General features: G+C 45.5%; 1 protein-coding gene across 1 annotated transcript; it reads right to left on the reverse strand.

Annotated features, from left to right (window-relative positions):
• Positions 1 to 2,955: 2,955 nt before the first annotated feature.
• LOC125554032 (uncharacterized) lies at positions 2,956 to 5,553 on the reverse strand. Its single transcript, XM_048717658.2, has 5 exons — positions 4,524 to 5,553; positions 4,140 to 4,299; positions 3,835 to 4,004; positions 3,472 to 3,736; positions 2,956 to 3,342 (listed from the first exon to the last, which is right to left on the reverse strand). Exons 1-5 carry the CDS (start codon positions 5,444 to 5,446, stop codon positions 3,220 to 3,222), a joined length of 1,641 nt encoding a protein of 546 aa, XP_048573615.2. The 5' UTR covers positions 5,447 to 5,553; the 3' UTR covers positions 2,956 to 3,219.
• Positions 5,554 to 24,624: the final 19,071 nt, after the last annotated feature.

A 24,624-nucleotide genomic window follows, 5' to 3' on the forward strand; every position in this document is an offset into this window, starting at 1 on the left:
CTTAAAATAATTTGAGACTTCAAAAAAGTTCCGAATATTAAAAAATGAGAATCTTGAAATCAAACGTTTAATAATTGAGAAATGTTTGTGGATTCGGAAAATGTTCATGATTTAAAAAAAATCATATATTCAAAAAATGATCGCAATTTTGAAAACAAAATGTTTGGGAAATAAAAAATATTCATAATTTTTATAAATATTGTATTAAAAAATGTTACTAAAATTGACCAAAATTTCGTCAATTCAAAAAAGTTCTTGAATTGAAAAATATCCTAAAAATTCAAAAATTGTTCATGACTTACAAAATAGTTTATTGTTTCATAATATGTTCACTAATTCAAAAAATGATCATGCATTTCAAAAAAGTTCATTAAATCAAAAAAATGTTCATGAATTTCCAAAATTGTTGCACCAAATAATTTCCAAAAAATTGTTGGTGGATTCTAGAAATGTTTGCAAATAGTATAAAATGTTTGTGAATTCAAAATATGTTCATGAATTTAGAAAATGCTAGAAAATGTGTAAAAATGTTCACGAATTTGGAAAATGTTAGATATGTTCATGAGTTCTAAGAAATGTTCAAGATTTTCAAAAATTGTTCACGATTTCACGAAAAAGAGAGTGAGAGTGTATCTCGGAAATGCAACAAATTATGGTCATGGCCATTGGAGACTCTGATTTTTTTTTCTCCCATTACAACGCACGGCCGTTTTGCAAGTCATGCTTAAATTTAACTGAACCGGTTAAAATTTTCTTTTTGCAATTAAAAGCAATTTTGTGTTAGGTATCAACGAATAATTAAAAAGTGGTAGATTTTTAGAACTCTAACTTATAAACAGATAGTTTTATGCTATTTACTCTAGTATTCATTTTTTTTATAAAATATTTACTCTAGTATTCATACTATGGAACAAATATATACAAAGCCCGATAGCTATGTTACTTCAATTGATCATTCATGCTCCACCCGCAAAAAAAAGATCAATCATGCAAGCAGAGGCAAATGGGAGCGGCTACAGGTGAGTTGACTGACCCAAAATAGATGTCAGTCGAATGGCACACACAGCTTTGTTCTGCACAAAAGAGGCAACTGCTCCACGTACGCTTCTACTTGCCTGCCTTCGGTAAAAGCCTACCGCAAAATCACGCCCACAGATGCATACTGCATGCAAGGGTACCCACAATACAAAAGGCAGAAGCACCCGACGCAGCAGCTGCAACATGAAAAGCAAGGAATTCTCCGGTAAAAACCATGTAATGATAAAATTTGCACGCAATTTACACCAAAATTACGCTATGTTATAATATGCAAAAATAAAGGTATTACCGTTAAAGAAAGAAAATGAAATAAAATAAAATTAAAATGAAAACAAAATAATGAATTTTTCTAGGAAAGAATAAAACCCTTTAAGAAGAAAGATAACAAAAATCAAAAACAAAATAATGAAATTTTCTAGGGAAGATTGAAACCCTTTGAGAAGAAAGAAAGTAAAAACAAAAACAAAATAACGAAGTTTTCTAGGGAAAAATGAAACCCTTTAAGAAGAAAGGAAATGAAAAACTAAAACAAATACAAAATAATGAAGTTTTCTATGGAAGAATGAAACCCTTTAAGAAAACAAAATACAAAAACTAAAACTAAAACAAAATAATGAAGTTTTCTATGTAAGAATAAAACCCTTTAAGGAGAAAAAAATATAAAAACAAAAACCAAAACAAACTAATGAGATTTTGGGAAAATGAAACCCTTTAAGAAGAAATAAAATTAAAAAATAACTTGCACACAAGTATGCCCTGAAATTGCACTTTTCTAATATGCCAAAGCTTATACAGTGCAATTTCTGCTTATATTATAATTTACACACATGGTGTATCATACTTGCATGTATACATACTTACAAACACAAAAATAAAAATATTTTTTTCTAAGAAGAAATGAATTATAGTGGCATTGGTACCACCCTTTAAGAAGAAAGGAATTCAAAAAAATAATGATACAATTTGCACACAATTTACATATAAATTGTATTTTTTTAGTTATGTAAGAATAAACATATTATAGTGAATTTTACATAAAAACAAAAAAATTAAAGAAGGAACGAATAAGTGGCATTTGTATCGTACTTAAAAATAGGGAATGAATTAAAAACTAAACATAATAAAACAAATAAAGTTTTCTAAGAGAGAATAAATTAGCGACATTGGTATTACTCTTAAGAAGAAAGAAAATAAAGAAAAAACTTGTGCACAACTTTGCACTGAAATTGCTCTTTTTATAATAAGCAGCGAATATAGATATAATAATGCAACTTTAGCAGTCAAGTATAATTTACATACATATTGTATTGTACTTTCATGCATACATATTATAAAAAGTACATTTTTTATGCTAACTGTGTGGAAATTTTTGTTATTTTATTTTATTTATTCTTTAAGGGTAATACCAATGCTAATTGTTTTGTGCAATTGTTTTGCTAATTTAATACATTCTATTATTATGTGTATGTGTACATGTAGTACTTGCATGTGTACATTTTCATGCACTCAACACATATCCGGAAATACAAGTAAAGAGAAAAGACTCAAGTGAAAAATAAAAAATAAAAGCATACACGTGCAGAAAACAAAAGCAAACACATGAAAAAAGAGCATGCACACACCAAAATTCAACCCAAGAAGGAAATCGACTGACCCAGAATAGGTGTCAATCAAATCCAAACAGCCGAATATATACCACCAGCAAAATGTGACAGAAAAAAGAAAAGCCACACAGATCTTAAAGCACAACCCAAGGATCAGAAAATCGATTGAGCACAAAACTAAACTTCAACTGACTGAAATCTAGCTAAAATGGAGGCAAATTGTCTGCTCATGTTCTTTGCTGCAAAGTTTTTTCTTTTATCATGAACCTGACACTATATCTAGTACTAGTACACACACCAGCTTCACATCAAAGAAGGAAGAGACATTCTCAGTTAGGGTAGATAATACCAAGTTCCAGCAACATGCATGCCGCATCGCGCGCGCATCAGGTATACACACATGTACGCTGCACGGTAACGATCCGAGAGAGCTGGTTCCAGATCGACAACAGTGGATACCGGCGAAAGACAGTTATCATGCATCTAGCGGCCTATGGGAAGAAGAATGCAGGCAACAAATGACACGATCGCAAGCTAATCTGGTGGAGAGAACCTAATGGACGACAGCGGCAGGGCGCTAGATATATCGCACCACCCCGACGCAGTTGAGCACCCTCTTGGACCGAGGGTTTGTCCGGACACTCGGGCTGATGACGTGGTGAATTTTGTTGGCCAGGCCCCGCGTCAACTCCCGGCAGTACTGCACCAACATACGTACATGATCATCACATCAGAAACATGTTGTCAACGTACCGATCATGGATGAACTTAAACGATCGAGTAATAACATGCGTGTGACAGAAGGTGATTAAGCAAGCAAGGCACTCACATCGTAGCCTGTGTCGAGCAGCTTGGCGAGGACGATGTTGCCAGGGGGCGTCTGCACCAGTTCTTCAAGATCTCTTGTGCCCAGCGCAGTACAAGCCGTGAGCACGCGAGGCAGCAGGTCGAGCCAGTTGAGGAAGCAGTGCTGCACGACGTAACTCGCGTTCTGGTCGAGGGAAAGGCTAGCGACCTCCTTCATGAGCTCCTCCACGATATCGCGCCTGAACTCAGCGTCACCGTGGTTGAGGACGCGCTGCACAAAGAAGTTGCTGCGTGGTGGCGGGGCGGGTGAGCATACTCATTACTCAACGGGATCGAATCACCGGACAAGTTGACGCGAGAATGGTACTACGGTGTAGCCAGTTACCTGTGTCGCCCCCTGGCCATTCTTGCGGCGTTGCCCTCCGAGAGCATGAAGTTCACGAAATGCTGGCGCTCCTCGTGTCTCGCGTGCTGGTAGCATGTAAACAGGCGCGCCGACCCGGCCTTCGACTCCAGCATGCGCCAGATGGTGCGCAGGGCGTGCGTGATCAGGAACTGAAAGGAAACCAACTTGATCAATACACATGTAGGAGTACTATCTTACAAAATGTATCATGCGTCCATGCAATTCCATATATACCACTGATCCCAGTGGTTGCCGCTAGCTATCGATCGCGGCCAGGGGCTTACCTTGCTCGCCTCGTAATCCATCTCGGCGAAACAGTAGGCAATCAGTTCGTTCCCTCGGTCGTGCTCCATCACGCCTTCGCCCACGAAGCGACCCACGAGCTCCTCGGGCATTCCGAAATGCCGGCGCACTGCCGGGATGAGCAGCTTCAGAGCGGCCATCCTGCATCATGCAGACCAAGGCAACACAAGTTCAGCAGCAGGATTCACCACACACAGGCCACGGCTACTACTAGTAATGATCTCACGATAGAATCACAGCAGGTGCTGCAATCGAAACTGCTTGGTTGATTAGCTAGCTGATTATGCTAAAGACAGAGATGCTAATTTGTACTGGCAGCACTGAAATACTGTAGCAGGGATGGATTCATTCATCTGTGAACGTACCCGTCGCCGGACGTCCACACGAGGTTGGGCACGGCTTGCACGATTCGCTCGAGCTGGGCGCGCCACCCATGGAAGCTGTACAGCAGCGCGGCGAACACGTCGTGCCCCTGCCTGTTCCCCATGGCGTGGTGCACGAATTCGTCGAGCACGAGCTGGGGCATCGCCTGGCCACCCTCTCGGAGCAGTAGGATCACGAGTGCTAAGGACTCCGGGGTCACCATGTTATGGCGCAGCTGTGATCGGACCATCTCCAGCCTCCAGTCCTGGTGAACCGGCGGCTCCCACCCCGCATAGCGTTGCTGCGGCGGCTGCTGCCTCGACGACGACGGGTCGCCGCGCGGCACCATGTCGAAGTTGGCGCTGGGGATGTAGGCGGGGGGCGCGGGATGGAGCGAGTCGCGGGCGTCGATCCCGGTGCGCGGATCCATGGCGTACAGTTGCTGGCTGGTGCTGGGGTTCGCCGTATGCGACGATGGCGCCATCGGCGGGCGGAGCGCGGCGACTGGAAGTTGGCTGTACGGGTTGGCTCTCGAGTTCCGCGCGAGCCTGCGGGCGTCCACGCCCGCCTCGAACGAGGAGATGTGGCCGCCGCTCGAGTAGGCCTCGCTCCACCGGTAGGGGCGCTGCTGGTGCGGCGGCGGGATCTGCGACGGTGGCGGTGGCGCCTCCAGTGGGCGGGAGGCGGCGCCGCGCCCCGCGTCCACGTAGCGCTGCGCACCCGGCGAGTACAGCGGGTCCCGCGTCCGCATTTGGGGCTCGTCCCAAAGATCCGCCGTCGGGATCTGCGGCATCCACCCCAGCACGGACGGATTCGAGCGCTGCTGCTGCTGCTGCGGTGACGGCGCCATCCACGACGACGAGGCCTCCCCGCGGCCACCGCCGGGGTAGGGGGCTACCCACTTCCCCCTGTCGTGCGGATCCATGGCTTGTAAGTTTCGATTGCTCTGGGGTTTGGATTGCTGGGATTTGGGGAAATGGAGGTCGAATGAATTGGACGAGCGCTTGCGCTGCGCGCTTATATAGTGGAAGAGGGGCGGCGGCCGGGTGAGGGTGAGACGGCAGGGGAGGGACACCCGGCCGAGTTATACGGGGAGGGGAGGGGAGGGGAGGGGCCAGCTGGCACGGCACCTGCGTCCAACTGAAGTTCGTTAAGATTTGATTGTACAAAGATCTTGTGTTCTTGACGGGCCCACATAGAGATGGGGTGGCTGTATTGTAGTAGGAGAGCTTGATAATCCCTTCTTATTTACACTAATCTGCTCAAGCTTCCTAATTTCGAAGAGAAAAGGAACATTATTGCCTCAGTTCTCATTATTGTCTCTTTCTTGCTGGGCAAGAAGGCATGCATCTTCGTTGACACAAGAACTGCAAGTTTGGTTCCCAACTGAAATAAACACATCCTTCTACAGTACTCCCTCCGTCCCAAAATAAGTGTCTCAACTTTGTACGTACTTATTTTGGGACGGAGGGAATAGTTATGTACAATTCTCTTTTCCTGCTACTTTGAGGGCTGTTCAATTTTATCTTGTCTCATAATTTGATTTAGTTTGTTTGGCTGATGCTAGTTATGACATTATAATTGTCGCTCGGACGATATCCCGTCCTTTTGCTTTATGCCCCTAACTCTCAACAACCACTTGCATATATTCTTTTCCATGTTCATGTAATGGTCTTTGCCTCTTTATTTGAAAATTAATAGGCAATTCTCTTCATCTTTTATTGAGTGCTAGAGTTCATAGCCTTGTAGGTAAAACTATTTATAGCTCCTCAGTTTGAAATAATAGGTCAGTTCAAGAGTGGGGTACACAAGGCAAACTTCTAGAGTGCAAGCTTGCATATACGCAATGATTTTTTTTTGCTATTACCGTGTTTAATGTGATTACACATTAATTTAATCATGTATATCCTCTCATGATTAATGCACTAAAGCTTATCGTGCTTCTTCATTATTCCTTCCTTTTGATTCTGCGTGAGGGTATCATGTACGGATGCAAGCGGCATTCTGCTTCATCTCGTGAAACTCATAAATTAGTTCCAAATTTACTCATCACCTTCCTAAAATTAACATTACATTTGTGCTATGATATTGTCTGCTAGCCCGCCCCACTTGCATCCCTTGTAGCATGGCGTAGGCACCTAAAGATCTCATATGTCCGTTTATGTGTAAATATAATGTTTTGCATTGTGAATTTTAGGTGTCGAGCTCTAGGATTTAAATTTTTAGGCTCCAACTCGTGATCGGCCGACTATAATTCGAAAACAAGTAGTCCCGTGAAATCGCAAATAAAACCAGCCGACCAAGTAAATGTGGAAAAATTAAGCTATGGAAGATAAATTATCTTTACATACTTAGTACTAGCATGAACCCAATTGCACATTACAAGTATAGAATTTGCACATTCTGAAGGTGTAACATGTGTATGTTAGTTAAAGGTGTAATAGACCATATAATTTTGGGAAATCAAATATGAAATTAAAAGAATTCAAATGAATATTGTTGCACGTTACAAATACACGGTTGCACATTAGCAAAACATCGACAGTGCAAGTAAATAAAAAAGTGATTTCTTTCATGAATAAGATCGATCAATTGGTTTTACGAAAAAGTCCCTTGATAAAAAACCTAAATTTATCATGTTTCTATGTAGACAACACAAAGAGTCAAGATCTTCAATATATTATGATAAGACACTCAAAGCATAACTCAATGCCACATTCCATAGAAGCAGAAGCTTAGCTCTTCAATGGAGGCACAAAGAAAAATAATGTTCATATCAATGGAGGTACGGAGCGAAGACTTAAGAGAGCAACCATATGAAGCTGCACGTCTACCCTATCAGAGAGGGGAATTTTTTTTAAACAAGGCAAAAGACTTGCCATTTTCATTGATTAAGAAGAAGGTTTAGACATAAGTCGCGGTGCGGCAAAAACGAAAAGGTCTACTCTCGCGACATAACAATACTAAGCTGCTTCGCTCCTACCAAAGTCCAAAGATGAGCCTCCTCTTTGATTTTCGCGATAACAATAGAGGTCGAAGCGGAGACATTCTGAAAAATTCTTGCGTTGCGCTCCTTCCAAATTTTCCATGAGACAAGTATCATCAAGGAGGTGGTGGCCTTCCTGTGGTCACCTCCCCCACTAACCGCCTTAAGCCACCAATCTTTAACTGAGTCTTCATGACGCCAAATCATTGGTGAGGAGTCAAGAATGCCAAGCCAAGTGCAAATTTCAGTCCAAATCCGGACAGTGAACCTACATTGGAATAGGAGGTGAGCAGTAGATTTTTGCACTTGCTTGCAGAGAGGGCACAAATTATAGTTTGGCCAACCTCGGCGCAGCAAACGATCGGCTGTCCAAACACGATTTTGGAAGATCAACCAAGCAAAAAATTTGCACTTCGGAGGAGCCCACATCTTACAGATTGTAGCCTTCATTGGGCAAAATGAGAGACAGACAAACTGCACCATATAAGCCGAGGAGGCGGAGCACTCGCCATTGTTGGTGAACTTCCAAGATATTGTGTCTTGGGTACCCTGGTTGAGGTTTACATCCGCAAGCATCTCCCAAAGTGTTGCAAATTGTTGAATATGGTCCAAGGTTAGCCCCTGCCGAGTGTCAATTTGGCAGACCCAAAGGTTGTTGTCAAGAGCTTTCCCGACCAAGCACGTTTTCTTTTTTGACAGCTCAAAAATCTTTGGCGCAATTTCGTCTTTAGGCCGGAGGCCGTCCAACCATGGAGATTCCCAAAACTTAGCTTTGTTTCCATCTCCAATGGACACCCGTGTAGCAGCCGCGAAGAGATCTTTATCGTTGCTAGTGCAAGGTGTTCCAGAGCCAGACCAAGTCCTAGGTGGTTCATCCCATTCGTGCCAGAGCCAACACAAGCGGAGGGCGGTTGCAAATTTTTGGAGGTTGAGCACTCCCAGTCCACCATAAATCTTGGGCTTGCAGACGAGATCCCAATTAACCTTACACTTTCCGCCGGTCACCTTATCACAGCCCGCCCAAAGGTAGGCATGTCGCAGGCTATCGATCTTGGTCTTCCGTTGTCGGCCACAAGACTAAAGCGCATCCACTTTCAGTATTTGGAGGACAAGGTGGCAGGTAAGCTTCCGCCTTGGTCGGCGATGCATGTGGCTACGCCGGGGCGCATTATTTTGGTCAAGGCCGTGCTCACTGCCATTGCCATTTACCACCTCACGCCTCTAGATCTTCCGGTTGAAGTGATGAATCAGAGAGGGGCATTAATCACGAAGGGTTACATAATCCAAAGACTAGAGTGCTTAATAGGCTTATCGTGCCTTTCGATTATGCTTGAGTACGAGGGTAGCACAGTAGATGCCATGCTTGTCGCGCCTATCCGTTTGACTAGGCAGAGATGCGGGACGGGACTAGCTACGCCAACAATATTTCGTCTGGTCTGAAGATACAAAAAACATAGATGCTATCTGTTGGGCTTGTTCAGGACGTGTGATGATCTACGCCAACAATTTCTCAGCGGGTCTGAGTATGAAAACATACACGACTATAAGTTTGGCATGTATAGTGTGACGGGTGACGGGCTAGTGTGTAGGGTCATTGCCACACTAGCAAGGAGGACGGCGACCATGAACGGCCCAATGTCAAACGTGCCCTTCCATTAGTTAATGTCACATGTAAGTATGTAACCTCATTGCCTATGGTTAGGCATGGCAGGGAGGGACCAGACGTCCAAACGCGGGGCGGAAGGGGGACAGTGAGGTGGTTAAGTTCCAAAAGGGGCCATTTAGAACAAATGATGCGCGGTTCGCTTGGGGATTCCTTCCACGGGAGGGTAGACGCCAACTTTTTCCATCTAGTTTGGACGGAGCTGGGTCGAGGAAACATCAATGTTGGGCTTAACCGATTGCACAGAAATAGACCATGGCGTTTGGAACGTTGAGCTAGTGCGCTAGGAGGCGTGTGCACTCCCGCCGCTCGCCGGTCCGGCAACGACGGCCACAGAATACGCCGTGCTCCACGTGGACACGGCGTCCACCTTTCTGCCGTGCGTTGTTCTTAGCCACGGCAGCCACCCCCGCTGAGTGCTCCGTCGTGCTGCCATTAGGTTTTGACTCACGAACCATCAAACGTTGTCTTCTTGTCGGGCTTGTTCGACACTCCGCTGTAAGTTCTTCCTGGTGTAAGTCTGAGCTGCAATCCCCTATCCACAGTTTGATGCATACCTTCCTCTCCCTCCTTGATGCATGCCTGCTCGTCGTTGATCTGGTATAGTTGTGTTTGCTGCTGGTTGTGTCTTTTGCTGCTCTTTCGGCCCCATGTTTGGTATGTGCTTCGAGGATGCCATGTTGGCCAAGTATGGTTGTGGCACCGTTGAGGCGGTGGCGGGCCGCTGTCGCCCCGCTGGAGTGCTGGCCGCCGTTCTCAACGAAGGAATTTCGCTCTCCCCTGCGTTCTTTGCCTCGCTCCTGGTCAGTTGGTTTGGGGGCCACGCCAACAGTTACCAGGTCCGCCTTCGTCAGAGCGGTCTTTTTCTTTTCCAGGTTGCGCACGAGAGCATCGCCAAGGAGATCGTGCTCTGCGATTGCTGGAGGTCTAGCATCATTGCTGTCAGAATGTCACTTTCCAGCTCGGCTCCATCTGCATGTGCGCTTGCCATGCACATGCACGTGACAGCGCCATGTTCTCGTCGTTCTGCTTGGCTTGCCAACTCCCTGCTGCCGTCCCTGCTTGGGCCCCCCTTGCTCGTCGTCCCGTCCACAGGATCACGTTCAATTGATTGCTCCCCCCCCCGCATGCCCTGGTTTTAAGGGGATGCAACGCTGTTCTTCCTGCAGAACGCCCTGCTGCATGCAGCAGCGCGCCCGAGTGCAATCAATTGATTGCCTGCGATCGCTCCTTAATTCCATTGGCACCGCCGCCCTGTAGGCTATCCGCGGTTGATCGTGTTCTTGATCTTGTCGGGCCGAATGGCAACGTTTCGGCTGACCAAGACGGCGCCCAGCAGTCCCCTCTGGCCGCGAGCTGCCCTACGCCCTATAGGGACGCTTTGCTCTGTAATGCTGCCACGCACGCTTCTGCGCCTGCCTCGAGGGTGGCGCCTAATCTTCTTTTTAGATACGAGAAGCCTCGTGACCTGCACCGCCGTTGCTTCCGGTGCCTCTCTTACCGTCACCGTAGGCGGGATTGCCGGGATCCGACTGTCTATTGGCTCTGTCGCGTCATCTGTCATCTTAGTTTCCAGTGCCCTTTGCGTGCCTTGCGCCCTGCCTCCTCCTCTCCCACAGCCTTAAGTACAGCGCTTGCAACAGCCTCCTCTGTCACTACCGCTCCTTTGCTTGAGTTGTGCCCTCTCCGCCTTCCTCCTCCCAGCTCTCGTTCCCCTCCCTCCAGTCCCGCCATGGAGCCAGTGGTGCTTGGCCGCCCCACCTCGCTCGATGTCCACTACCCCATGGTCTCTGACCAAAACTCCCTAGTTTGCTTGGTCAACATCTCCCCCCTAAAGCTGCCTACTTGCCTTGGCTCCGGCGCGTTTTCCGTCAGTTGCTTGGCATTTCGGCAGTTCATTTCGCCGGCTCTGCTGTGGGCACCGTCTTCGTGGTGTTCCAGCATGAGTCTGAGCAGGCCCGCGCCATGCGTTCCAGCCCGCTTGTGGTTGGGAACCGCTTGGTCCACATCCTTCCTCACAATGCGGGCGACAATGCCTTTTCTTTCTCCTTCTGCCATGTGGTGAACCTGTCGTTGGAGAAGCTGCCCCTCGAGCTTTGGAACAGGCGTGGTGTAGCGGCCAGCGTCGCCGGTTTCGCTAGCCTCTTCAGGGTCGAGCACGCCTGCTTGCATGACAGCGAATTTCGAGCATTTTTGTGCTGGTCAAGGTGGAGGCCCTTCAGCACATCCCGCACCACTTGATTTTCCACTACATCGACGGCGCTGGCATCTACGCCGACGTCGTCATCAATGAAGTTTGGGACGTCGCTCGCTCGCTCGGTGCCCCCTCTGCTCCGCCTCGTCCTGCTGGCCGGCTTGACGGTGAAGCAGGCGCCCCCCGTCCCTTTGATCCTCCGCGCCAAGTCCATGCTCACCCAAGGGCATCCGCATCCGGCCTTGGTCAGGTTGCGGATGGCCTCGGCATGCAGACATGGCCTTCAGGGCCTTCCTGCACCCGCACCTTGCCTTTGTTGGTGACTGCATGGCGATGCTGAAGATCTCAGTCAAGCCCAAGCTCACCAAGGTGAAGGAAATATGCCCTAGAGGCAATAATAAAGTTATTATTTATTTCCTTATATCATGATAAATGTTTATTATTCATGCTAGAATTGCATTAACCGGAAACATAATACATGTGTGAATACATAGACAAACAGAGTGTCACTAGTATGCCTCTACTTGACTAGCTCGTTGATCAAAGATGGTTATGTTTCCTAACCATAGACATGAGTTGTCATTTGATTAATGGGATCACATCATTAGGATAATGATGTGATTGACTTGACTCATTCCGTTAGCTTAGAACTTGATCGTTTAGTTTGTTGTTATTGCTTTCTTCGTGACTTATACATGTTCCTATGACTATGAGATTATGCAACTCCCGTTTACCGGAGGAACACTTTGTGTGCTACCAAACGTCACAACATAACTGGGTGATTATAAAGGTGCTCTACAGGTGTCTCCGAAGGTATTTGTTGGGTTGGCGTATTTCGAGATTAGGATTTGTCACTCCGATTGTCGGAGAGGTATCTCTGGGCCCACTCGATAATACACATCACTTAAGCCTTGCAAGCATTGCAACTAATGAGTTAGTTGCGGGTTGATGTATTACGGAACGAGTAAAGAGACCTGCCGGTAACGAGATTGAACTAGGTATTGAGATACCGACGATCGAATCTCGGGCAAGTAACATACCGATGACAAAGGGAACAACGTATGTTGTTATGCGGTTTGACCGATAAAGATCTTCGTAGAATATGTGGGAGCCAATATGAGCATCCAGGTTCCGCTATTGGTTATTTCCCGGAGACATGTCTCGGTCATGTCTATATAGTTCTCGAACATGTAGGATCTGCACGCTTAAAGTTTCGGTGACGATTGTATTATGAGTTTATGTGATTTGATGTACCGAAGGTAGTTGGAGTCCCGGATAAGGTCGGGGACATGACGAGGAGTATCGAAATGGCTGATACATAAAGATCGATATATTGGACGACTATATGCGGACATCGGAAAGGTTTCGAGTGATTCGGGTATTTTCGGAGCATCGGGGAGTTACGGGAATTCACCGGGAGAAGTATTGGGCCTTATTGGGCCATACGGGAATAGAGGAGAGAGGCCAAAATGAAGGAGGCGCGCGCCCTCCCTTTGGTCCAAATTGGACAAGGGGTGCAGCCCCCTTTTCCTTTTCCCTCTCCCCGTCTTTCCTTCTCTCCTACTCCGGAAAGGAAAGGGGAATCCTACTAGGACTTGGGAGTCCTAGTAGGACTCCCCACACTTGGCGCACCCCTCTAGGGCCGGCCTCTCCCTCCCTCCTTTATATACGGGGGCAGGGGGCACCTCTAGACACACAAGTTGATCTGTTGATCTCTCCCAGCCGTGTGCGGTGCCCCCCTCCACCATAATCCACCTCGATCATATCGTAGCGGTGCTTAGGCAAAGCCCTGCATTGGTAGCATCATCATCACCGTCATCACGCCGTCGTGCTGACGGAACTCTCCCTCGAAGCTCTTCTGGATCAGAGTTCGTGGGACGTCATCGAGCTGAACGTGTGCTGAACTCAGAGGTGCCGTACGTTCGGTACTTGGATCGGTCGGATCGTGAAGACGTACAACTACATCAACCGCGTTGTTCTAACGCTTCCGCTTTCGGTCTACGAGGGTACGTGGACACACTCTCCCCTCTCGTTGCTATGTATCACCATGATCTTGCATGTGCGTAGGAAATTTTTGAAATTAGTACGTTCCCCAACAGTGGCATCCGAGCCAGGTTTTATGCGTTGATGCTATATGCACGAGTAGAACACAAGTGAGTTGTGGGCGATATAAGTCATACTGCTTACCAGCATGTCACATTTTGGTTCGGTGGTATTGTTGGATGAAGCGGCCCGGACCGACATTACGCGTATGCTTACGCGAGACTGGTTTTACCGCTGTGCTTTGCACACAGGTGACTAGCGGGTGTCAGTTTCTCCAATTTTAGTTGAACTGAGTGTGGCTACGCCCGGTCCTTGTGAAGGTTAAAACAACACTAACTTGACGAACTATCGTTGTGGTTTTGATGCGTAGGTAAGAACGGTTCTTGCTCAGCCCGTAGCAGCCACGTAAAACTTGCAACAACAACGTAGAGGACGTCTAACTTGTTTTTGCAGGGCATGTTGTGATGTTATATGGTCAAAACGTGATGAGATATAAGTTGTTGTATGAGATGATCATGTTTTTTTGAAGTTATCGACAATTGGTAGAAGCCTTATGGTTGTCTCTTTATTGCATAAGATGCAAGTGCCAAATAATTGATTTACTTTATCGCTATGCGATAGCAATAGTTGCAAGAGCAATAGTTGGCGAGACGACCATGTGACGACACATTGATATAGATCAAGATGATGGAGATCATGGTGTCATGCCGGTGACGATGGAGATCATGACAATGCTTTGGAGATAGAGATCAAAGGCACAAGATGATGATGGCCATATCATGTTACATATTTTGATTGCATGTGATGTTTACCTTTTATACATCTTACTTTGCTTAGTTATGACGGTAGCATTATAAGATGATCTCTCACTAAATTTCAAGATAAAAGTGTTCTCCCTGAGTATGCACCGTTGCCAAAGTTCGTCGTGCCCAGACACCACGTGATGATCGGGTGTGATAAGCTCTACGTCCATCTACAATGGGTGCAAACCATATTTGCACACGCAGAATACTCAGGTTAAACTTGACGAGCCTAGCATATAACAGATATGGCCTCGGAACACTGAGACCGAAAGGTCGAGCGTGAATCATATAGTAGATATGATCAACATAGTGATGTTCACCATTGAAACTACTCCATCTCACGTGATGATCGAACATGGTTTAGTTGATATGGATCACGTGATCACTTAGAGGATTAGAGGGATGTCTATCTAAGTGGGAGTTCTTAAGTAATATGGTTAACTGAACTTAAATTTATCATGAACTTAGTCCTGGTAGTATTAGCATATCTGATGTCTACTACACAGCCTTCTTCTTGTAGACGTTGTTGGGCCTCCAAGTGCAGAGGTTTGTAGGACAGTGGCAAATTTCCCTCAAGTGGATGACCTAAGGTTTATCAATCCGTAGGAGGCGTAGGATGAAGATGGTCTATCTCAAGCAACCCTGCAACCAAATAATAAAGAGTCTCTTGTGTCCCCAACACACCCAATACAATGGTAAATTGTATAGGTGCACTAGTTCGGCGAAGAGATGGTGATACAAGTGGTATATGGATAGTAGATAATAGTTTTTGTAATCTGAAAATATAAAAACAGCAAGGTAACTAATGATAAAAGTGAGCGTAAACGGTATTGCAATGCTAGTAAACAAGGCCTAGGGTTCATACTTTCACTAGTGCAAGTCCTCTCAACAATACTAACATAATTGGATCATATAACTATCCCTCAACATGCAACAAAGAGTCACTCCAAAGTCACTAATAGCGGAGAACGAACGAAGAGATTATGGTAGGGTATGAAACCACCTCAAAGTTATTCTTTCCAATCAATCCGTTGGGCTATTCCTATGTCGCGACCCGACCCGAATGGATCAAGCGCTCTGTGCTCAGGTGTCATCCCTGGATCAGTAATGCTAACACCACACAGTACATCGAAGGATTTATAGCAGAGTGGCAATCACACACTTATTACATCGTTGTCTCAAAGAGAACTTATTACAATAAATATGGCTTAAGGCCATCTAGTGTCGATAACAGCGGAAGACTTGGAAGATAAATGGGTCCATCAACTCCAACGGCATCACTGAGTATAGAACCACGACCTAAAAGCACCTTACTCGTCGTCTGAAAAGTCTGCAACATGAGAAGTTGTAGCCCGAAAACGGGTCAGCACATGGAATATGCTGGCATGTAACACATAGAGAGTAATGGAATGAAACAGCTATACTATATGCATATATGGCTGGTGGAAAGCTCTATGGTTACAGTTTTGCGTAAAGCCAGTTTTTCCCTACTGCAAAGGAATAAATTTATTTAACTATCATGGTGGTTGTTAAACATCGAGAATGGTTGACAGCATTCCGATCCCAATTAAGTAATTAAAACCCAACAACTTCAATTAGAAGTAACATGATGAGATTCACAATGATATTCAAGTACTAGATACTCAAGTTGTCCATAACCGGGGACACGGCTAATCATGATTAGTTTGTACACTCTGCAGAGGTTTGCGCACTTTTCCCCACAAGACTCGATCGCCTCCGTTTGGTTTCTCGCACTACACGGTGTTTGAGAAACGGATGACCGAGACACAGTCTTTCAGAAGCGCTAGCACCTTACATGTGGGTAGACCGGTACACCTACTTCCCCTACATCTGCTAGTCTACCCGTAAGAGTTCGCACGACTTAGTCAACTATGCCAGAGCCCATAATGGCTTGTGGCTACACACGGAAGTTTCTAGCATGAAAGATCTTATGATCCCTTTGAGCCTGGGTGGCGGTCCGAAAAAAAAACAGGCAAGTCCTGATAGACATCAGGTGCCTCAATCCACCCAGATGTGTGTTTAAGTTGCCACCTTAGATAAACCATTAAAATTATCAAATCACATCTGTCATGGATATCACTCACCCAATCCACGTCTACTAGCATAGCATGGCATAATAAGCAAACGTAGAAGTAACTCCCAAAGGTTTCATAATAATACAGGTAATAGGTACTACCTCATCTACTTCCCATCCCACAATTTAATTAGATCCTAATCATGCAATGTGAGAGGATTGATCTAATGCAATAAAACTGGGTTGTAGAAAAGGTATGATCAAAGTGTTACTTGCCTTGCTGATGATCCGCAAGACCTAGGGTTTCGAAGTAACAAGCGGCGCAATCCGGGTGATCTATCGCAGAAAAACAACAAGCACACAATAAGTACTCATCTAATGCACAGGTAAAACTCGAATGAGAGAACGAACCAGAAAGTTCAACTTAAGAACTCCGGTTGCAAAGAAAGAAAGAACCGAACAAAGAAACGGAAAACAAACGGCGGAAGAAAACAACTCAGTTCTAGCAAGTTGAAACTAGGTCAAATTTTACCGTAGCAAAAACTTGTTTAAGTTGATTAGACGGAACGACAGTTTCGAAACGAAACTCCAGGCGCTTGAATCACCTGATTCCGATAAACGAGCGGGAAGAAAGACTAGAACGAAGATCGGATCTGAGATCGCGATCGCGGAATAAATCCGACGAAAAGAAAGAGACGAACGGTTAAACGAACGGGCGTCGTTAACCGGGAAAAATCGGTGATCACGTTCGTTGAAACGAACGGTCCGAAAGAAGAACGAAAACCGATCTAGGGTTTTCGGAAAAGAAACCGAAAAAGAAACGGAAAACCGATCTAGGGTTTCGGAAGAAAACCGAAACAAAAAACGGAAGAAAAAGAAAAGAAACGGAACGGTTCTTTTAAGAAAAACCGAACCGGGGCGAGGGGTTGCACGGCTACCTCCGGCGAGGTTCCGACGAGGGCTTCGGCGGCGGCGGGGCAAGGGCGGCGGCGGCACTAGGCGGCGGCGGCTATAGGCGGCGGCTGCTATAGGCGGCGGCGGCAGCTATAGGCGGCGGCGGGGCTGGCGGCTTGGGGTGGAGAGGGGGGGGGGCTTGGGTATTTATACTAGGAGGGGGGGAGTGGGTAGATGCTTGGGCAAGGGGCAAGGGGGGCGCCGGCCTAGAGTCCTACTAGGACTCGGCCTAGGGCGGGGCGGCGGCTGGTGCGCAGGGCGCTGGGGCGGCGGCGGCCTGGCCTGCTGGGCCTTTGGCCCAGGCGGGGCGCTGCTCCTTTTTTTTAAAACCGGTTACGCGTGCAGAAAAACAAAAGAAAGAAAACAAAACAAACTCCGAAAATTCTAAAGTAAATTTTCCCCGACTCCTAAAAATGAGTCGAACAAAATGAACTTTCCTCCGGGCCTAAAATGCAATTTTTAAAAACACGCATTTTTCCCTATCCAAATAAAAGCAAACAAAACTCCGGCAAAACCAAAATTTGACTTATTCATTAAATCTTCATTCTTCCTAAATTTGGGAAAAGTCATGTTATTTCCCTCTCTCATATTTTGATATTGGAAAAATAATTGAAGATGAAATAAATAAATCAAATGATCCTCTTTTCCAAAATTTGAGAGAACTCAAATATGAAAATAACGAAATCTCCAACTCTCTCCGAGGGTCCTTGAGTTGCGTGAAATTTCTAGGATCAACCAAAATGCAAGAAAATATGATATGCATGATGATCTAGTGTATAACATTCCAAATTGCAATTTGGGATGTTACAAACCTACCCCCTTAAGATGAATCTCGCCCTCGAGATTCGGGTTGGCTAGAAAATAGGTGAGGGTGGTCCTTGAGAAAATCTTCTTCTCTTTCCCAGGTGGCTTCATCCTCTGAGTGGTGGTTCCACTGAACTTTGCAAAACTTGATAACCTTGCTGCGGGTAACTCTGCTGGTATAATCTAGAATCTTGACTGGCTTTTCCTCATATGTTAAGTCATCCTTCAACTGAATCACTTCGAGTGGCACGGTATCTCTTAGCAGTACCTCCGCCATCTCGGCATGACATTTTTTTAGCTGAGAAACATGGAATACATCATGAACTCCTGACAGTCCCTCTGGTAATTCGAACTTATAAGCGACTTCTCCCATACATTGCAAGATCTTATACGGTCCAATGAAACGCGGTGCTAACTTTCCCTTAACTCCAAAGCGCTTAACTCCTCGAAGTGGGGATACTCGAAGATAAACCCTGTCTCCGGTTTCGTAAACTGTCTCCTTGCGTTTAGAATCTGCGTAGCTCTTCTGTCTGGACTGGGCTACCTTGAGCCTATCGCGAATCAACTTAACTTTCCGTTCAGACTCCTTAATCAAATCTGGTCCAAAGAACTGACGGTCTCCAACTTCGTCCCATGACAACGGTGTCCTGCACCTCCTTCCGTATAAAGCTTCGAAAGGTGCCATCTTCAAACTGGTTTGGTAACTGTTGTTATAAGAAAACTCCGCATACGGCAAGTTATCGTCCCAGCTAGATCCATAATCTAGTGCACAAGCTCTCAGCATATCTTCCAGAATCTGATTGACTCTCTCGGTCTGTCCATCTGTCTGCGGATGAAAAGTTGTGCTAAACTCTAGTCTGGTTCCTAAAGTTTCATGCAACTGATTCCAAAACTTTGAGGTAAATTGGGTTCCTCTATCTGATACAATACTCCTCGGAACTCCATGCAAACAAATGATCCTAGTCATGTATATCTTTGCCAACTTAGCACTGGTGTAAGTGGTCTTAACTGGAATAAAATGTGCTACCTTCGTCAAACGATCAACTACTACCCATATCGAGTCATATCCTGCTTTCGTCCTGGGTAGTCCTGTGATAAAATCCATGCCTATCTTATCCCACTTCCATTCGGGTATCGGCAATGGTTGTAACAATCCTGCTGGCTTCTGATGCTCTGCCTTTACTCTCTGACATACGTCACAAACTGCTACATATGCTGCAATATCCTTCTTCATTCCGGTCCACCAGAATGTTTCCTTCAAATCCAAATACATCTTGGTATTCCCTGGGTGAATCGAATACGGTGAATCATGTGCCTCGTGCAAAATCAACTTCCTGATCTCCGGGTCATTGGGCACATAAACACGGTCTTCAAACCATAGGGTATCGTGCTCATCCTCACGAGATCCCTTTGCTTTTCCTTTGCTCAATTTCTCTTTTATAGCAGCAATCTCCTTGTTAGATTTCTGAGCTTCTCTGATCTCATCCATCAATGTTGACTGAATCTCCAATGCTGCTACATAGCCTCTCGGAACTATTTCCAAACATAGCTCACGAAGGTTTTCTGCTAACTCCTTTGGTACTTTTCCTGTCATTACCATATTGACATGGCTCTTACGGCTCAATGCGTCAGCTACCACATTAGCTTTTCCGGGATGGTAATGCAATCTCATGTCATAATCCTTGATGAGCTCCAACCATCTCCTTTGTCTGAGGTTGAACTCCTTCTGCGTGAAAATGTACTTCAAACTCTTGTGATCCGTCTACACCTCACAATGATTTCCAATGAGGAAATGTCTCCACGTTTTCAATGCATGCACTACGGCTGCTAACTCCAAATCATGCGTGGCATAATTCAATTCATGAGGCTTCAGTTGCCGTGAAGCATACGAAACAACTCTTCCTTCCTACATAAGCACTGCTCCAAGTCCTCGACGTGAAGCGTCGCAATACACCTCATAATCCTTGGTCTGATCTGGCAAAATCAATACTGGTGAGGTGACCAAACGTTTCTTCAACTCCTGGAAACTAGCCTCACACTCCTCAGTCCATTTGAACTTAGTATCCTTCTTCAACAACTCCGTCATAGGCTTCGCAATCTTTGAGAAATTCTCAATAAATCTCCGGTAGTATCCTGCGAGTCCAAGAAAACTCCGGATCTCTCCAACTGTTGTTGGTGATTCCCATTCGGTTACGGTCTCAACCTTAGTGGGGTCAACTGCTATACCTTCTCCGGATATAACGTGTCCGAGGAATCCAACTTCCTTCAACCAAAACTCACATTTGCTGAATTTGGCGTATAACTGATGTTCCCTTAGCTTCTCCAAAACCAAATGCAAATGTTCCTTATGCTCCTCTTCATTCTTCGAATAAACCAGGATGTCATCAATGAACACTACGACGAACTTATCCAAAAACTCCATAAACACTTTGTTCATCAGGTTCATAAAATAGGCAGGTGCGTTAGTCAATCCAAATGACATAACGGTATACTCATACAGTCCATATCTCGTGGTGAATGCTGTCTTAGGTATGCCCTGCTCTCGAATCTTCAATTAATGGTACCCTGATCGCAAATCGATCTTGGAAAACACTTTAGCTCCTTGCAAACGATCAAATAGATCATTAATCATTGGCAGTGGGTACTTATTCTTGATGGTTACTTCATTCAATCCCCGATAATCTACAACCATCCTTAATGATCCATCCTTCTTTTCCACTAGAAGTACGGGTGATCCCCAAGGCGAAGAACTTGGGAGAATGTAACCTTTATCCAATAACTCCTTAATCTGATTCTTAATTTCTACCAAATCCTTTGCTGGCATCCGGTACGGTTGCTTCGATATTGTGCCTGTACCTGGCAATAACTCAATCAAAAACTCAATGTCTCTATATGGTGGCATGCCTGGTAATTCCTCAGGAAATACATCAGGAAAATCCTTCACCACTGGTACTTCCTCTTGCACACTGTTAGGCAGTTTACTTGTGTCCTGTTTGGCACATGCCGGGATACATACTTGATCCTTCTTCCTTCTGGTGTGGTAAGGAAAATTGTCTTACTAGCACAATCGATGTTTCCTCCATACATCGATAGCCAATCCATACCAAGAATCACATCCAGACCTTGGGATTCCAATATAATTAAATCCGTTGGGAAAACATGCCTTCCTATACTTAATGGCACTTGGAAACATCCTTGTCTGGCCATGTACTCTGCTCCTGGCGAACTTACTAGCATAGGTGTTTTAAGAATCCTAGTGGGCAGGCTATACTTTTCCACAAATCCCCTTGATATGTATGAATGCGATGCACCAGTATCGAAAAGAACGAGTGCGGTAAATGACTTAACCAAAAACTTACCGATTACTGCATCGGGCTGATCTTCAACCTCCTCCACATTAACGTGGTTCACCTGTCCTCTATTGAAAGGGTTCGGCTTCTTCCCAGAGCTTCCATTGCCATTTCCATTCTGGCCTTCGGGACATTCATTGGCATAATGTCCGGTCTTGGAACACTTGAAACAGGTGACTTGACTCAGATCTCTCTTGGTTGGGGTCGATGGGATGGTACGGTTCTGGCCGTTGCTTCCTCCATTCCCATTACCATTCTTGTGGCCATTATGGTTGTGCGAGCTACCTCCTCCATGGGTGTGCTGAAACTGAAATCCCGGTTTAGGGGTAAAACGGGGCTTCTGCTGGGCTCCAGAGTTATACTTCCCTTGTCCATACTTCCTCTTACGGTTCTCAATCTGCTGTTGCTTCCCTTCAATCATGATGGCACGATATACCAACTCCTGGTAGTTGTTGAAACTCGCTACCATCAACTTCATGCTTAATTCATCATTCAGTCCTTCCAGAAACTTCTCTTGCTTAGCTGCATCTGTAGCAACGTCATCTGGGGCATAACGTGCTAACTTGCTGAAGTCGTCAATGTACTGGCCAACTGTCCTTCCTCCTTGGCGTAAGTTGCGAAACTCACGCTTCTTCATGGCCATAGCTCCTGCTGAAACATGGGCAGTGCGGAAAGCTTGCTGAAACTGATCCCATGTGACAGTGTCAACTGGGTAAGTGGCTGTGAAATTCTCCCACCATGCTGCCGCGGGTCCGTCAAGCTGGTGAGCGGCAAACTTTACTTTCTCACCATCCGTGCATCCTGCAGTGGTCAACTCCCTTCCTATCTTGCGGAGCCAATCGTCTGCTACTATTGGCTCGGTGCTACTGGAAAACACCGGTGGATTTAGCCTAAGGAAACGGGCTAAGTGGTCAACAGGTGGTGGTGGTGGGTTGTTGTTGTTGTTCTGCTGGTTCTGGACTAACATCTGCATCAATTGATTCTGTTGCTGGATCAACTGAGTGAGCTCCGGTGGGAATCCATTGTCATGTCTCGGAGGCATCTGAGGGTTTATAAAGGATGAGATATAAGAATAGAGTGAGGTCTAAGGGAAAACACTACCCCAATGCACATGAGCAAATGCACACAAAATCACTTCATTCAATCAAACAAGGGCTTACAATCGGTCTAAAACTATCGCAAAAGTGCTCGACTATAATGTTTACATGGGGGAATACTACTACTATCTGGTGGTCATCTAGAAATTTGAACCGGTGGAAGACTCCATGATATCTGCTCCAGCTTCGTCTTCAAAGTCGGGTTCACTTGGATCCGAATCGGTGTCGTCGATGATGATGTAGTTGTCCGGACATGCGATGTACTCGTCTTCCTCCTGGGTTGCTAACTTCCTCTTGAGTTCTTCAATCTCCTGCTTAAGATCGCCATTGTGTCTTGCTAGAGCTACGATCTCGTCCATGTAGTCCTTGCGTGTAGTCTTCAGTTCTCCTTCTAGCTCGATGATCCTTGCCTTCGCATTCTTCAACTCTATCATATCATTGCACATCTTGTTCTCGTGGCATCGAATGTGCTGGTTTAACTCCTGGATGAAAGATGCAATGGATCTATCCTTCTTGGTGCTGACTAACTCCCATTGTTCATCTCAGCGTCCGCAAATCTGGTAGATAGTGTCCTCGAGGTCTTCTTGGTAAACTTCTCCAATGCGTCCTATGGTGATATGAGCTGCCATGCTCTTTCCCAGACTCCAGGTTGGTGCATTGAAAACACTATCTATGGGCTTCGTAATTGGCGCGAATGTTCTTCCCGGAACGTGAGCTTGAATCTTCCAGCGCTCCTCTTCAGGCAGAGTGGCGTTGAAGGTTCCCGTGAAGCTTGGTAATCCAATGTTCAGGTACTTGGTGACTTCCTTCAGGTGAAATCCAAATGGTGTGCCTTCATCCGGTTGAGCGTACTTAATCTTCGCGTGCGTCATCCTAAAAGAGTAGAAAAGATGAGGAGTTAGAAAATGAGAAGAGAATGGTGTTCTATGGCTTTAACTTAGTGGTCGTGTCCTACAGTCAGCGTGTGCTCTGATACCATCTCTGTCACGACCCGACCCGAATGGGTCAAGCGCTCTGTGCTCAGGTGTCATCCCTGGATCAGTAATGCTGACACCACACAGTACATCGAAGGATTTATAGCAGAGTGGCAATCACACACTTATTACATCGTTGTCTCAAAGAGAACTTATTACAATAAATATGGCTTAAGGCCATCTAGTGTCGATAACAGCGGAAGACTTGGAAGATAAATGGGTCCATCAACTCCAACGGCATCACTGAGTATAGAACCACGACCTAAAAGCACCTTACTCGTCGTCTGAAAAGTCTGCAACATGAGAAGTTGCAGCCCGAAAACAGGTCAGCACATGGAATATGCTGGCAATGTAAAACATAGAGAGTAATGGAATGAAACAACTATACTATATGCATATATGGCTGGTGGAAAGCTCTATGGTTACAGTTTTGCGTAAAGCCATTTTTTCCCTACTGCAAAGGAATAAATTTATTTAACTATCATGGTGGTTGTTAAACATCGAGAATGGTTGACAGCATTCCGATCCCAATTAAGTAATTAAAACCCAACAACATTAATTAGAAGTAACATGATGATATTCACAATGATATTCAAGTACTAGATACTCAAGTTGTCCATAACCGGGGACACGGCTAATCATGATTAGTTTGTACACTCTGCAGAGGTTTGCGCACTTTTCCCCACAAGACTCGATCGCCTCCGTTTGGTTTCTCGCACTACACGGTGTTTGAGAAACGGATGACCGAGACACAGTCTTTCAGAAGCGCTAGCACCTTACATGTGGGTAGACCGGTACACCTACTTCCCCTACATCTGCTAGTCTACCCATAAGAGTTCGCACGACTTAGTCAACTATGCCAGAGCCCATAATGGCTTGTGGCTGCACACGTAAGTTTCTAGCATGAAAGATCTTATGATCCCTTTGAGCCTCGGTGGCGGTCCGAAAAAAAACAGGCAAGTCCTGATAGACATCAGGTGCCTCAATCCACCCAGATGTGTGTTTAAGTTGCCACCTTAGATAAACCATTAAAATTATCAACTCACATCTGTCATGGATATCACTCACCCAATCCATGTCTACTAGCTTAGCATGGCATAATAAGCAAACGTAGAAGTAACTCCCAAAGGTTTCATAATAATACAGGTAATAGGTACTACCTCATCTACTTCCCATCCCACAATTTAATTAGATCCTAAT

This window comes from Triticum urartu, chromosome 4A, assembly GCF_056163025.1.
Source record: "Triticum urartu cultivar PI428250 chromosome 4A, HENAU_Tu73, whole genome shotgun sequence".
NCBI classification, from domain to species: Eukaryota; Viridiplantae; Streptophyta; class Magnoliopsida; order Poales; family Poaceae; genus Triticum; species Triticum urartu.